The 16432-nt window shown below is 43.2% G+C and overlaps 1 protein-coding gene across 1 annotated transcript; it reads left to right on the top strand.

The window, feature by feature from the left end:
- Nucleotides 1-1236: 1236 nt before the first annotated feature.
- LOC109754897 (disease resistance protein RGA2) lies at nt 1237-10274 on the top strand. The gene is made up of 4 exons (XM_040395157.3): nt 1237-2577; nt 6441-9394; nt 9591-9691; nt 9819-10274. The coding sequence occupies exons 1-3, from the start codon at nt 1757-1759 to the stop codon at nt 9647-9649; spliced, it is 3834 nt and encodes a 1277-aa protein (XP_040251091.2). The 5' UTR covers nt 1237-1756; the 3' UTR covers nt 9650-9691; nt 9819-10274.
- Nucleotides 10275-16432: the final 6158 nt, after the last annotated feature.

Below are 16432 nucleotides of genomic sequence, written 5' to 3'. Positions count from 1 at the left end.
AACAAAAGAGAAAAAAAAATAAAATAGCAAAATATTAGGGAAAAAACACCGACATCACACCGTACTTCTGCCCCCCCCCCCCCCACCCCAAATAGAAAAATATTAGAAAAAAAAGACCATCACATTAGAACAAAAGAGAAAAAAATAAAATAGCAAAATATTAAAAAGTCTGACATTGAACCGTACTTGTAACCCCCCGAATATATAAATAGCAAGATAGTAGAAAAAAAGACCAACACATTCGAACAAGAGAGAGAAAAAATTAAAATAGTATGAAAAAAGACTGACATCACACCGTACTTCTGCCGCCCCCCCCCCCCCCCCCCCCCACCCCAAATAGAAAAATATTAGAAAAAAAAAGACCATCACATTAGAACAAAAGAGAAAAAAAATAAAATAGCAAAATATTAAAAAGTCTGACATTGAACCGTACTTGTAACCCCCCGAATATATAAATAGCAAGATAGTAGAAAAAAAGACCAACACATTCGAACAAGAGAGAGAAAAAATTAAAATAGTATGAAAAAAGACTGACATCACACCGTACTTCTGCCGCCCCCCCCCCCCCCCCCCCCACCCCAAATAGAAAAATATTAGAAAAAAAAAGACCATCACATTAGAACAAAAGAGAAAAAAATAAAATAGCAAAATATTAAAAAGTCTGACATTGAACCGTACTTGTAACCCCCCGAATATATAAATAGCAAGATAGTAGAAAAAAAGACCAACACATTCGAACAAGAGAGAGAAAAAATTAAAATAGTATGAAAACAGACTGACATCAACACCGTACTTCTAACCCCCAACACACAGCGAGGGTGACCAAGGGTAACAAGCCGACAGGACAGGCCCGGCCAGAAGTACGTAGTGAAAGCTCTTTGCCTCGGCAGAGCTAAATGAATGAGCTTTGCGTCCTCGGCGATGGAGTGCTCAGCACCGGGCTATTTAAGTCGCGTAGTTCCTTCTTAGGCGAGCAGTGTGGTACTAAACATAGAAACAAAGCGGCGGTGCAGTTAGTTTATTCCTAAACTGGGCCATCATCTTCGGCCCACCAGACCAGCTAGGGCGGCCCTAAAAAAAAGAGCGCTTCGCGGTGGCGTCTCGAAGCCACGACAGGAGGTAGCACGCCGTCGCCGGATCGGAGGAACAGGATCCCGGCGGCCGTCAGGTGGAGGATTCGTCAAGTTGGGGTTTTCTCGAGGTTGGCGGTGGAGCGGTAAGGAGGCCACGGACGAGGGGTACACACTTCTCAGTTCTCACTACTGGAGACTTGTTATTTTGCTGGGACATCACTTTCAGATCTAGTACAGGCAGCTGTTGGACATAGACTGAACCCGAACTCACTCACGAACACAGCCAAGCAGAATCAAGGCAATGTGAACACCTAACACCAACTCATAGGACCAGTGGGGCAGCACAAGGACTAGAGCACTCAACACTAGTCATGATGACTCGCCCCGTCCCGACAATTCTCATGAATTCTTGCAGGGTCGATTGTTAGTACAGTACAGCTACGCGCTGGCATCATCGCTGTCTTCAGTTACTCGGCCGTCTGTTGTTAGGTGATTCACTTTCATTGCATCCTCATCATGTAAGCATATGTGTGGCCACAATCGTCCTGGTCCGCCTCCGCGCTGTTTGCTCTTCCATTTCTCCTCATAAGCAGGCAAGCAAGCACATTATTTGCTCCAACCATTATTGTCTTCCTCAACCCGCGCTCCTCTGTGTTCTTGCGAGCCCTCACCTTGGCGTTCCAATGGCGGAGCTCGTGGCCACCATGGTGGTCGGGCCACTGCTGTCCATTCTCAAGGACAAGGTGTCCAGCAGCCTCCTCGACCAGTACAAGGTGATGAAAGGCATGGAGGAGCAACATGAGATCCTGATGCGCAAGCCGCCTGCCATCCTGGATATCATCGCCGACGCCGAGCAGGCCGCTTCCCACAGAGAAGGGGCGGCGGCCTGGCTCCAGGCCATCAAGAAGGTGGCTTACCAGGCCAACGAAGTCTTCGACGAGTTCAAGTACGAGGCACTTCGTCGCAAGGCCAAAAAGGAGGGACACTACAAGGAGCTTGGCTTTGATGTGGTAAAACTCTTTCCCACCCACAACCGTTTTGTGTTCTGTAACAGGATGGGAAGAAAGCTCCGCAAGATTGTGCAGGCCATCGAGGTCCTTGTGACCGAAATGAATGCCTTTGGCTTTAAGTATCAGCAACAGCCGCCGGTATCCAGTCCGTTGCGGCGGACGGATCATGCTAGCAGTGACCCAGAGGAAATCAAGAAACTCATCAATGGATCCAGAGCCAACGATAAGAGGGAAATTGTTAGTAGACTAGTTGGGCAAGCTAACAATGAAGCTCTCACGGTTATTCCCATCGTTGGAATGGGTGGTCTGGGCAAGACCACGTTTGCACAAGTTATCTACAATGTACCTGAAATTCAAAAGCACTTTAATTTGATGCTATGGGTGTGCATCTCTGACAACTTTGATGTGGATTCTCTGGCTACAAGAATAGTTGAAGCAGCTTCTCCTGAGAAGAAGGATGATGGCACAAAAGAAACCGCTCCCAAGAAGAAGAAAACACCACTGGATAAACTTCAGGATGGTGGCATGGGTAGTGTGGTTTATAAATGGAAACAGCTTAAGGCCCGACTTCAACATGGTGGCATGGGTAGTGTGGTTTTGACAACAACTCGTGATGGCGGAGTTGCTGAAATTATGCGTACTGTTGAAGCGTATAATCTCAGAGCTTTGAAACATCAATACATAAGGGAAATTATCGAGACAACAGCATTCAGCCATTTCAAGAAGGAAGAGGAAAGGTCTGCCGAGTTGGTGAATATGGTTGATAAGATTGTGGGGAGATGTTCTGGCTCTCCTTTAGCTGCAACAGCACTGGGCTCCATACTGTCTACCAAGACCAGTAAGGAAGAATGGGAGACTGTATTAAGCAGAAGCAGCATTTGCACCGAGGAGAATGGAATCTTACCAATACTCAAGCTCATTTGCACTGAGGAGAATGGAATCTTACCAATACTCAAGCTCATTTGCACTGAGGAGAATGGAATCTTTCCTTTTTCTGTTTTTTTTTTGGTTCACAGAACATTTCAAAGGGTTTTCACCTTTTTATCCACTGGTTTTCTTTTCTGTTTTCTGCCTCTTCTAAATTTTTCACGTTTTCTGGTTTCTTTTCTGTTTTTCGTTATGTTTCTTATTTTCTTTCTACTCCCCACGTCCCATAATATAAGAGTGCTTTTGACACGAGTAATTCATAATCATTTTACAAATTAGTGGACTTAAAAAAAAATAAACGTTCTTCAAATTCGTGACCATTACATGAATTTGCTATTTTTTTAAAATTTCAAGCGTGTTATTTGAATTCCTGAACTTTAATTGTAGGTCTCGAACTTGAATCCATGATCTCTTTTTTAATGTATAATAAAAATTTAAAATAATCACAAATCTTCTTAAAAAATTGCAAAGAGTATTCAAATTCATGAATATTTTTTGAATTTGCGAACAGGTTTTGAATTCATGAACTTTTGATATTCAAGAAAAAAAATTCAGTTCATGATTTTGTTTTCAAATTAAATAATTTCTTTTCGATTCATTAGCTATTTTTATTTGCATGATATTTTAGAATTGGTGAACGATTTTCAAATTCTCGGTCCTTTGTTGAATTCATCAATTTTTTTATATGCATGATTCTTTTGAAATTTGTGACGAAGTTTTCATATTCACTAATTCTTTTGATTTCATGAACTATTTTTGATCTACATGAACTTTTTTTGGATTCATGAACCATTTTTAAATTCGCAACCGTTTTTCAAATTCATGAAAAAAAATTATGCACGATTGTTTTGAATTCGTGGCCAAGTTTTAGAATTCATGAACATTTTTTATGCACGAACAATTTTTGATTTCGTGGCCAAGTTTTAAAATCCATGAACATTGTTTTAACTCATTACCTGTTTTTTTATTTCATGAACAGTTTTCCTAATTCGTGATCATATTTTGAATTCATGAACTCTTTGTTGCATGAACTTTCTGTTGAATTCTTGAAGATCTTTCAAATTCACAAATCTTTTTGATTTTGTACAAAAAAAATCATGAAATGGAGGGAGTAGTATTTTTCCCTGAAAAGTTTTCTTCTGAAAACCGCCCAATTTTGATTCTTGGTGGTTGGTACAAACACTGCTTTTTATGCCCAAGAATTTTTGTGTGGGAGTTTGTTTTCCCCGGGATCACATTGTTTGAAGTTTTTATAATTGTGTGTTTACCATAACACATTTATTTTTGTCATCCTTGGACAATATTGTGCTCCTGAGATATTTGTGTGGGCGCATTTCTGGTTAAAAATGCTGATTCCACTCTTGTTTTTCTTTGTCCCTGATTTCTATGTGTTACATTTCATAAGATGTTTTTAGATGAGATCGTAAAGGATGAAGTGCTTCAAATGGATCATGCTTTGGACGTATGGTTTTCAAGACTATGAAAAAAAGTTGAATTTCATATTCTTAAAGTAAATTTTGAATTTCATAAGACGTGCAAGTACAGTTTTATTTTTCGAGACAACGTGCAAGTACAGTTTTGTTTTTGAGTGGTACGTGCTGCATAGTGAGCCTCGCTTTCTGTTATTGTGTGGGCCTAAGGCTGGGCCTGATGGGCTTGGGAAACCGCTAAGCATACACACACTACCTCCAAAAAAAAATATCTAGGATGGAATCCCCCCGATCCCACACAGAGAGAACGCCGGTCGGAATCCTCTTCCGCCGCCGCCGCCGCCGCCGCGCACCTTGAAGAAAGCGACTCCCCTTTTCTCCATCCCGTTCTGACGCCGGATTTTCAGTGGCATTTGGATGTTCGCGCGGAGCGTTCAGGAGAGGGGGCAGCGGGAGGGGAGGCGATGGAGCGGGCGGCCGTCGTCTGAGGCTAGGCCACGTCGGACCGGGAGGAGACCATGGCGGTCGTCCTCGTTCACCTCTGCTCCAGCAGCGTCGCCTTAGGAGATGGGGACACCGGCGGCTGCCGGAGCGTCCCGTGGACTGGAGCAACCAAGGCCGGAATGGGGCCTGGGAGGAGCTGCCGGTGCCGACCGGCGGATCTGGTAAGACAACAAGTACTACCTCCTTCTACTAGTCTCAGTTACTACATAGTTACTTACTGTAGATTGCTAGACTTTGCTCCTGAACCTGAACCTCAAATCCCTTTGCTACTCGCAGACCATGATTCGTGCTGCTAAGCTGCGTTGTTTAATTAATTATTAATGGAGGTTCGTGCCAAACAACATTTCTGTATCCTGTTAGGTCCGATGCGCGGCCATCGAAATGGCAAAGTTACACCCCATGTTGCGCTCGCAGCTTTACGCGTCTTCTTCTGTCACGCGCACAGATTCGAACACCCAGATGCCTGCCCCCCTTGACACATCTTTCTGTGTTGTATTCGTGGTAGTGGATGCAACCGATCAGTGGAACATGTACCTCTCTCCCCAGAAGCAAGCAATACCAGCATTTGTGCTTTCCGCTTTCCTCAAAGGCAAGCAAGCAGCAAGGAAGCAATGCTTCTTTTGCTTGCTTCTTTCTTGCCCACACCATTTCCTTCTCTGCATTCTCGAGGAGCCCTGTCCTTGTGCACTTGTGCTTCTCGGTGCTCATACTCGAGTCCTGTCCTTGTGCACTAGTGCTTGTCCGTGCTCCTGCGAGCCGCCTGCCCTTGGCGTTCCAATGGCGGAGCTCGTGGCCACCATGGTGGTCGGGCCACTGCTGTCCATCGTCAAGGAGAAGGCGTCCAGCTAGCTCCTCGACCAGTACAAGGTGATGAAAGGCATGGAGGAGCAACATGAGATCCTAATGCGCAAGCTGCCGGCCATCCTGGACATCATCACCGACGCCGAGGAGGCGGCAGCCCACAGAGAAGGGGCAGCAGCCTGGCTCCAGGCCGTCAAGAAGGTCGCTTACGAGGCGAATGAAGTCTTCGATGAGTTCAAGTATGAGGCACTTCGTCGCAAGGCCAAAAAGCAAGGACACTACAAGGAGCTTGGCTTTGATGTGGTAAAACTCTTTCCCACTCACAACCGGTTTGTATTCCGTAAAAGGATGGGGAAAAAGCTCTGCAAGATTGTGCAGGCCATCGAGGTCCTTGTGACCGAAATGAACGCCTTTGGCTTTAAGTATCAGCAACAGCCGCCGGTATCCAGTCAGTTGCGACGAACAGATCATTCTACTACTGACCCAGAGGAAGTCAAGGAAATCATCAATGAATCCAGAGCCAATGATAAGAGTGAAATTGTTAGTACACTAGTTGGGCAAGCTAACAATGCAGATCTTACGGTTGTTCCCATCGTTGGAATGGGCGGCCAGGGCAAGACCACCTTAGCTCAACTTGTTTACAATGAACCTGCAATTGAGAAGCATTTCAATTTGCTGCTATGGGTATGTGTCTCTGACTGCTTTGATGTGGATTCTCTGGCTAAAAGTATAGTTGAAGCAGCTCCCAAGAAGAAGGATCCTGGTACAGAAGCAGCTGCTTCCAAGAAGAAGACACCACTGGATTGCCTTCAGGATGTAGTGAGCGGGCAAAGATACCTCCTTGTATTGGATGATGTGTGGGCACGACAGGTTCAGATTTGGAGACAGCTCAAGGCCCGCCTTCAACATGGTGGCATCGGTAGTGCGGTGTTGACAACAACTCGTGATGGTGGAGTGGCTGAAATAATGGGTACTGTTAAAGCTCATGATCTCGTAGCTTTGGAAGATAAATTCATAAAGAAAATCATCAAGACAACAGCATTCAGTCGTTTCAAGAAGGCAGAGGAAAGGCCCACCGAGTTGGTGGGTATGGTTGATAAGATTGTGGAGAGATGTGCTGGCTCTCCTTTAGCTGCAACAGCACTAGGCTCTCTACTGTGTACCAAGACCAGTAAGGAAGAATGGGAGGCTATATCAATTAGAAGCAACGTTTGCACTGAGGAGACAGGAATCTTACCAATACTCAAGCTCAGTTACAATGACTTGCCGTCGCATATGAAGCAATGCTTTGCTTTTTGTGCTGTATTTCCCAAAGATTACGAGATTGATGTGGACAAGCTGATCCAACTATGGATTGCACATGGCTTCATCCAGGAAAAGCAAGTTCGTCTTGAAACCGTGGGCAAACAAATTTTCCATGAGCTGTCCTCAAGGTCATTCTTCCAGGATGTGAAACAAATCCAAGCCACGGTTGAGGAAATTGTATACGATGGCTCGTGTTATTCCAGAACTACATGTAGAATTCACGATCTTATGCATGATGTTGCACTTTCTGTAATGGAAAAGGTATGTGCCTTGGCAACTATGGAACCAGCCAAGATTGAATCTGTTGTCACAACTGAGGAATCAAGTCAGAGTGAGTGGCTTCCAAACACAGCTCGGCATTTATTTTTGTCATGCAGGGACCCAGCAAAAAAATTGAATAGTTCTCTGAAGAACAGCTCTCCAGCCATCCAAACACTTTTATGTGATACCTATATGAGTAGTTCACTGCAACATCTATCAAAATACACCTCTTTGCAAGCGTTGCAGCTCTGTTCACAGAGAAGATCATTTCAGTTGAAACCAAAGCATCTGCATCACCTGAGGTACCTAGATCTCTCAAGAAGTAGATATATCAAAGCACTTCCTGAAGATGTGAGCATTCTATACAACCTTCAAACGCTGAACCTCTCTGGCTGTGAATCTCTTTGTAGACTTCCAAGACAAATGAAGTATATGACTTCCCTTCATCACCTTTACACTCATGGTTGTCCACAGCTTAAGTGCATGCCCACAGACCTCAGGAAACTCACATCCCTTCAGACACTTACATGCTTTGTAGCAGGCAGTGACCCTAATTGTAGTAAGGTTGGAGAGCTTGGAAATTTAAACCTTGGTGGTCAACTAAAGCTACGTAATCTGGCAAACGTGACAGAAGTGGATGCAAAAGCAGCAAACCTTGTGAACAAGGAGATAAGAGAATTGAGATTAACATGGAATTTTAGATGGGATTATTATGAAACTAGCTGGCGGGATAATGAAGAGGATGCAAAAGTGCTCGAGAATCTTAAACCTCATGATGGACTACATGCCATAGGGATACAGTCATATGGAGCCACCACCTTCCCAACATGGATGACTATGTTGCAAAACATTGTTGAGATCCATCTTTTCAACTGTAGAAAACTAGTATGGTTGTTCAGTGGTGAGTGTGATACATCGTTTGCATTTCCAAATCTGAAGGAGCTTATGCTAAAAGGTCTTGTTTGTTTGGAGAAATGGTGGGAAATAGATAATGATGGGATGCAAGGAGAGGCGATGATGTTTCCTCTACTTGAGAACCTGCATATTAGCGACTGTGTAAAGTTGAAAGCATTGCCAGGACATCCGACCTTCCCTAAGCTACAGAATGTTTGTATTAAGAAATGTCCAGGGTTGGCAACTACAGCTAAATCACCAAAGCTCAGTGTATTGAAGATGGAAGGACGCGAGGTAGAGTTGTTCTTGTGGGTAGCGAGACATATGACTTCATTGAGCAATCTGGAACTGACTACCATTGAACAGAGTACAGATACAACCTCGATGGGGGCTGAGAATAGTTTGAGGGAAATGGTGAACGTCAAGGAGAATGGGAATGATCAAGACTTTCCTCTAGAAGTCTTGGTGTTAAAAGACTTTGAGTCAGTTGTAAGTATAACAGAGCTGTGTGCATGTTTTGTACACCTTCAAGATTTGTCAATTTGGAGCTGTGATGTGCTCGTCCACTGGCCAGAAACATTGTTCGAAGGACTGGTATACTTGAGGAAGCTTCTGATTAGGCACTGCAATAATTTGACTGGATATGCACAAGCTTCTGTTGAGCCATCAACATCACCAGAAACCAGACAGCTCCTGCCACGTCTAGAGTCTTTAACGATACGGAGCTGTGAAAGCTTGGTTGAGCTCTTCAACGTCCCTGCATCTCTCAGGACAATAGACATTTCTAATTGCAGTAAGCTTGAGTCCACATTCGGCAGGAAGCAGCAGCAGGGAGAGTCAGTATCATCGATTCATCAAGGGTCATGCAGTATAGAAAGATTAACATTATACAGCTGTAATGGCTTAACAGGGGTCCTCCATCTTCCCCAGTCCCTCAAGAGACTAGACATTGACAACTGTGGTGGGTTGACATCTCTGGAATCCTGCTCTCCCGAGCTCCCGTCGTTGGAGTACCTCGAGCTTTGGGAATGCAAGACCCTGTCATCCCTACCGGATGGGCCGCAAGCATACTCATCTCTCCAACATCTTCGCATTAGATACTGCCCTGGTATGAAGACGCTCCCTGCAAGCCTGCAGCAACGCCTGGGCAGCATCGAGGAGGAATACGTAGATGCCCGTATTTATGGATGTAAGCACACATCAATTACCTTCTCTATTTCTATTTACTAGCGAGTGTTAAATGTGCTAGTCAGATAATGATAATAGCATCACTTGTAGGACGACAGAAAACTGGAGCAACTCAGATATTCCTTCATCTAAATCCATCATTTCTTTCTTTAATGATGTTCTTCTAACTGTAAGTTTTACATGACTAATCTGTGTAGATAAGCCAAGGCCTATGCTGCTGAAGCCGAAGACATGGAAGTATGTCTGCAAAGGTTGAACTACTGTTCCCAAAGGCTTGGAAGAGGTGTTGTCTGCAAAGGTTGGTGGCACTGACTGTACCCCTCGATCGGATATATTTTGAGGAAAAAAAATACATGCCACATCATTATATATTTGGCTTTCTTCTGGTGTTGACCGTGTATGGTTTCTTTCTTGAATTCTTCCAGCACGTACATACGGGTGGAAAAGAGAGATCCCTTGGAGTAGAACTAGTGTCTCGCAAGACCTGCCGGGATCAGCACCTGTTGCCTCCATGTTCGTTTTGTGATGTTGTTGCCTGGACCAGACGCCGACATGAATGTTGTTGCCATGTTGAGTTGCAAGATCAGTAATCAGAAAGCGCTTCAAACACTATTGTTTTATCCCCGGAAAGGGATCATGTTTGAACAATTGTATTTTCCACTTGTTTACCTATGGGCTGTTATATCATTGTGCTATTTTTTGAACTGGCACTGTCATTATTATTATTTTTGTCTAAATTTTGCCAGTATTTCCTTTGGGTGCTTTGCCCAGAAGAGGTTACTTGTTGACTCAGTTTTTGGCATGTCTGTCTGTCCGTCAGTCTCTGTATGACTTATGTGTAACTTGGAAACTCAACGTTTGCTATATATTTTGGCTTGTAAACACATGCATTGTTATTTAGTGATCATCATATACACATCTGAAGTTGTTGATTGCCCTTTCTATACACTCTGCACTTGGAATACTGTTGGTTCTGCAGTGAGTTTAGGAACTTGGGTACATATTGTCACTACAGGAAGTTGTTGCCCTGTTGAATTGCCGAGTCCAATAGTCAGAAAGCGCTTCTTATGTTCTAACGCTATCTGGTTTGTTTCAAGATTGAGTGACGAAGAATAGGTAAGGTTTCTCTCTGTTCTCGCTGTGCGTGTATGAAACTGTAGCAGGAATTGTACCACCACTGCATATATGATCTTTTGGTTGGTCGGTCGGTCTGTCTGTCTGTCTGTCTGTCTGTCTGGGTTTGTATGTATGTATGTATGTATGTATGTATGTATGTATGTATGTATGTATGTACAATGATGGAATACTATTTTGACTGTACTACATCCACGTCCATTATTGACTATCTCGATTGTAACAGAATGAGCTACAGATTATAAAGGAATGGACAGAAATTCAGAATGTTCACATTACACATAGTGCAGTGATACGGTCGTGGACCAGTTAATAAGCAGAGAGTTGATGCTTTTAAGGGATATATAGTGGGCTTCAGAGATAATCCGTGGTTCGAATCAGACCTTCAGTCGGACCGAGCATCGCGGCGTCCCGGCTGTTGTACTCCTCGGTGATCCTGGACGCTGATCTGGCATGCCGTTGCCCGTTGATGCCCTCGGTTTTGAATTGCGATGACTCCACTGTGCATTCATTTGGTTTTGTCCGGACAGAGAGGCATGTCTGCTGATACTGTCAGGCAAGTGCAGCAAGATGGTAGTAGTAGTAACTGGTTCCACACAGTAGCTTTGGATCAAGCAATCGCTTGTGCGAGTACTTATGATGCTGAATTGCAGATGATGAATCTGATCTGGCCTGGCTCCGAACCACCCGCCGCACAACAGAGGTGGTTTCGCTGCATATCTATCACAAAAGGGGTGGTGCCCCACTAGTCCAGCTCTTGATCACTTATTGTGATCCTGACGTTAAACGAAGCAGTGCAGTGATGAAACGCTCTGTGGCAATTTCTTGGGTCGTCACAATTTCCACCTGATGAGTCTTCGGGCGTTGAATTGAGCAAGTCCGAACCCGATCTCTCTGTTTTTTGGTCCTTTGGCCGATAGTTATTTACACGTGCAGCTGGAAATGGGATTGTTTTTCTTGGTTTAACTAATTTTGCTAAAGGAATCAGCTTCGACAATCGCAAAAATGAAAAAAAGTGTTCACATACACACAAAAAAATGTTAATGCATATGAAATAAAATGTTCATGTACGTGATGAATTTATATTCATGTAAGAAACATTTTTTACATATTTTTGTTAAAAAACCCATTGATTGAAAAATGTTCATATAGTAAATAAATGCTTGTGTATATAGCACTAAATAAAAGGTTCAGCACGTCATAAAAAATGGTTGTATAAACAAGAAATAAATTAATGTATTAAAATGTTTAAATATTTTTAGAAATAGATTAAAATATATTCAAATACCAAGAATACAATGTTCATTGTGTATTGGAAAAAATTTCATGTGCACGAAAAAATATTTTTATTATGTTAAAAAATGGTTGCATGATTTGGAAGTTTATGGATTTATTTTAAAAAAAATCATGTTTGCGAGAGAAAACTTCATCACATATTTAAAAGTGTTATATCTGAAAATATATTAATATATCATGTGTTTACCTTTTTTTGTAATTTTGGATAAATCAAAAGGAGAAAAGATAACAAAAAGTAAAATATAAAAGTGAAGGGATAGCAGAAAAATAAATAAAGAAAGAAAAGGGAACAATCGACTGAAACCAGAAGAAACCAAAAAGGCCAACAACAAACTGGAAAAGAGAAGAAAAAAAATATGCGAACCGCTCACCTATTTCTCGCAATAAGCGCGGAACTGGATTTACTGAGGAGGAGTTACGCGTTTAGCATTTGGGCCTATAAATGGGCCTCCTTTCTTAGTTGGGCAACTTTTGATAAAAATGTGTGTTGGGCTTAACTTTCTATCTGTTTTTTTCCCCTTAATGTTGTTCGTTTTCATTCCTTCTGTGCTTGAAGCAGAAGCTGAAACTGGCTCTTCTAGTTTTTGGCATGGTTATCCTCCCAATTTTATTTTACAAGACATTTTGAATGATATAACAGCGAATTTTTATTCCTTACATAATGAGCAGAGAGGTTTATACTTTAAGGTCAGTAAAAATTCTAAATTTAGACAGACGAAGAGATCAAAAGAAAATCAAATTATCACAGAATCAGCAAAGAAAAAAAAAGAATGAGGTATAAAAGCATGAGAAGAGATTCATAGTGTTTACAAACACGGGAAAAAAAAATCAGATTATAACAGCACGAGCAGAAATTCAGAATTCTTTTTGCAGACCGACATAAGAAAAGATTTCAGATTACAACAGAACAAGCAGAAAAAAAAAGAACGGATCATAGATTATAAAAAGAATGGGCACAAATTCAGAATGTTCACATCACATAGTGCAATGATACGGTGGCCAATTGGCTGTCGTCCACTTTTTTTTTTGATAAAAGAGAGCTTGCCTCTCCGATTTCATATAAAGAAATCAACTGTTTCACAGACTCCAGACAAACCACACTGAACCCCTCCAGCACCCTGGCGATGATATGTTGGAGAGGAAGCCATCCCTTCCATCTCCCCCACATCATCATCTTGCCAGGATAATTGGTAAACCCCTAACGAAGAACACACTAAGGAAATCCAAAAGCAAACTAGACTCCAGGAACATCGCTAGCTATTACATCATAGAGCCAAACACAGCCAACAGCGCAGAACTACAAGTCTTTGATCAGGATAGGAAGACAAGAGAAAGGCAAGAGAACTAATAGCAGACACAGAGAAGATCAAGCTTCAACGTAGTCGATTAGGAGGCGCCAAGTCTTGGAACTCCAGTCGCCCATCCACGCGTCGCCTTGAAAATCTCCGTGGCCACCCGCTCAACCTGATTTACGCCCCCCTTCATGAGATCTATTTTTTCTTGGCTTTTCTGCAATGCACACCACTCATGTAAGTTTTTAATAATCAAGTTAACAGGAACACAGGGGTCATAAACCCTATGATTATCAAACACTAGTCTATTTCTCAATTTCCACATTGTCCATAACATCGCCGAGATACCAACAATCATGAGGTTTTTATTATTTTTACTAAATTTGTTCAACCATTGCCCGAAGATGTCATTGATTTTTTCAGGGATGTCATGTATATTAAAAGAGCATTTTAAAACCATCCACAACATCTTAGCAACAGAACAATGAACGAAGAGGTGCTCAATATCTTCCTCTCTCCCACAGAAGGAGCATTTTGTGTCTCCTTTCCATCCCCTCTTTTTAAGGTTCTGCTTGGTCAGAACACTCCCCCTCAGCAGCAACCAAATGAAAAATTTAACTCTAGGAGGCAATTTCACTTTCCATAAAAATTTATATGGATATTTCATTTCATTCTGGATCATATGTCTATAGCAAGTTTTCACACTATATTTTCCATCCCCAGATAGAGTCCATCTAATCTTATCAGGGGACTTATCAAGCGCCACACTTTCACATGCATCTTTGATATGTCCCCATAGCATCAGGGACTCTCCATACAACGATCTTCTAAAGCTTATATTATCTAGTCCTTTCCTTATAACCCAGGCCACGGACCTCTCCTTGTCAAAGCATATACTATATATGCACGGGTAACTGTCTTTTAGGGCTTTTGGGCCAATCCACCAATCTTCCCAGAACCGGGTATCCTCTCCATTCCCCACGTCAAATTTACACAAGGAAAAAAAGAAATCTTTGTGTTTCAGCATTTCTCCCCAGAATTGTGAATCCCCTTTTTTGTTCTTCACCCCAGTGACACAATTGTTTTTAATGTATTTTTTCCTCAGGATTTCTTGCCACACCCCACTTGTGTTATATAGTTTCCACCACCATTTACATAACAAGGCTTTGTTCATGAAGGCTAGGTTATGAATCCCCAGGCCCCCCATATCTTTAGGTTTGCACACCTCCGTCTACTTCACCAGATGATATTTTTTCTTATCATCGCTTTCCTGCCACATCAGCCTGGCTCTGAAAAAGTCCATTCTCTTTTCCACACCCACAGGCAACCCATAAAACGACATCATAAAGTATGGGATCCCAGTCAACGAGGTTTGTATTAGAGTCAGCCTACCTGCACTTGCTAATAATCTTCCCTGCCAGGTCCCACACTTCCCTTCCATTTTATTTTCAGAAGGTTTCCAATCTTTGTTTCTAATTCTCTTCTTATTAATTGGGAGTCCTAAATATCTCATTGGCAGCTCACCCACAGGGCATGTAAATATCCTGGAATATTCCTGTTTCTTTTTTTCTGCTGCCCCAAACAAGAAGATTTCACTTTTGTGAAAGTTAATTTTTAGACCAGACATCTCTTCAAATAAGCACAAAATATATTTTAGATTGCAAGCACTATCATAATCATCTTGTATCAGGAAGATGGTATCATCTGCGTATTGCAGCATATTAACCCCTCCCTCTATGTTATCAGCTAGCAAACCTTTGATCAGTCCTTTTTTTCGTGCATTGTCCATCAAATTTGCTGAAGCATCAGCTGCTATGTTAAACATTAATGGGGATAGAGAATTGTTGGGGATCGTTGCAGAAATTAAAAAAATTCTACGCATCACCAAGATCAATCTATGGAGAGACTAGCAATGAGAGAGAGGGGAGTGCATCTTCATACCCTTGAAGATCGCGATGCGGAAGCGTTACAAGAACGCGGATGAAGGAGTCGTACTCGCAGCGATTCAGATCGCGGTTGATTCAGATCTAAGCGCCGAACAACGGCGCCTCCGCGTTCAACACACGTACAGCCCGGGGATGTCTCCTCCTTCTTGATCCAGCAAGGGGAGAGGAGAAGTTGAGGGAGAGATTCGGCAGCACGACGACGTGGTGGTGGAGCTTGCAGTTCTCCGGCAGGGCTTCGCCAAGCACTACGGAGGAGGAGGAGGTGTTGGGGAGGGAGAGGGCTGCGCCAGGGGCAGGGGTACGGCTCCCATGCGCCTCCCCACTATATATAGGGGTGGAGGGGGCTGGTTTCTTGCCCTCCAAGTCCATTGGGGCGTTGACAAAGGTGGGGGAAAGAAATCCCATCATTTCCCTTCCCCACCGATTGTTATCCCCCTTTTTTAGGGATCTTGATCTTATCCCTTCGGGATATGATCTTATTCCTTCTAAGGGGGGATCTTGGTGCGCCTTGACCAGGGGTGTGGGGCCTTGCCCCCACTACCCACGTTCATGTGGGTTCCCCCATGCAGGTGGGCCCCACTCCGGAACCTTCTAGAAGCTTCCCGGTACAATACCGAAAAATCCCGAACATTTTCCGGTGGCCAAAATAGGACTTCCCATATATAAATCTTTACCTCCGGACCATTCCGGAACTCCTCGTGACGTCCGGGATCTCATGCGGGACTCCGAACAACATTCGGTAACTGCACACTAATTCCCATAACAACTCTAGCGTCACCGAACCTTAAGTGTGTAGACCCTACGGGTTCGGGAATCATGCAGACATGACCGAGACAGCTCTCTGGCCAATAACCAACAGCGGGATCTGGATACCCATGTTGGCTCCCACATGTTCCACGATGATCTCATCGGATGAACCACGACGTCGGGGATTCAATCAATCCTGTATACAATTCCCTTTGTCAATCGGTACGTTACTTGCCCGAGATTCAATCGTCGGTATCCCAATACCTCGTTCAATCTCGTTACCGGCAAGTCACTTTTACTCGTTCCGTAACACATCATCCCATGATCAACTCTTTGGTCACATTGAGCTCATTATGATGATGTCCTACCGAGTGGGCCCAGAGATACCTCTCCGCCACACGGAGTGACAAATCCCAGTCTCGATTCGTTCCAACCCAACAGACATTTTCGGAGATACCCGTAGTGTGCCTTTATAGCCACCCAGTTACGTTGTGACGTTTGGCACACCCAAAGCATTCCTACGGTATCCGGGAGTTGCACAATCTCATGGTCTAAGGAAATGATACTTGACATTAGAAAAGCTTTAGCAGACGAACTACACGATCTTGTGCTATGTTTAGGATT

This window comes from Aegilops tauschii, chromosome 7, assembly GCF_002575655.3.
Source record: "Aegilops tauschii subsp. strangulata cultivar AL8/78 chromosome 7, Aet v6.0, whole genome shotgun sequence".
NCBI classification, from domain to species: domain Eukaryota; kingdom Viridiplantae; phylum Streptophyta; class Magnoliopsida; order Poales; family Poaceae; genus Aegilops; species Aegilops tauschii.
Note: the sequence above shows the minus strand (reverse complement) of the source record. Positions and strands in the feature narration are given on the sequence as shown.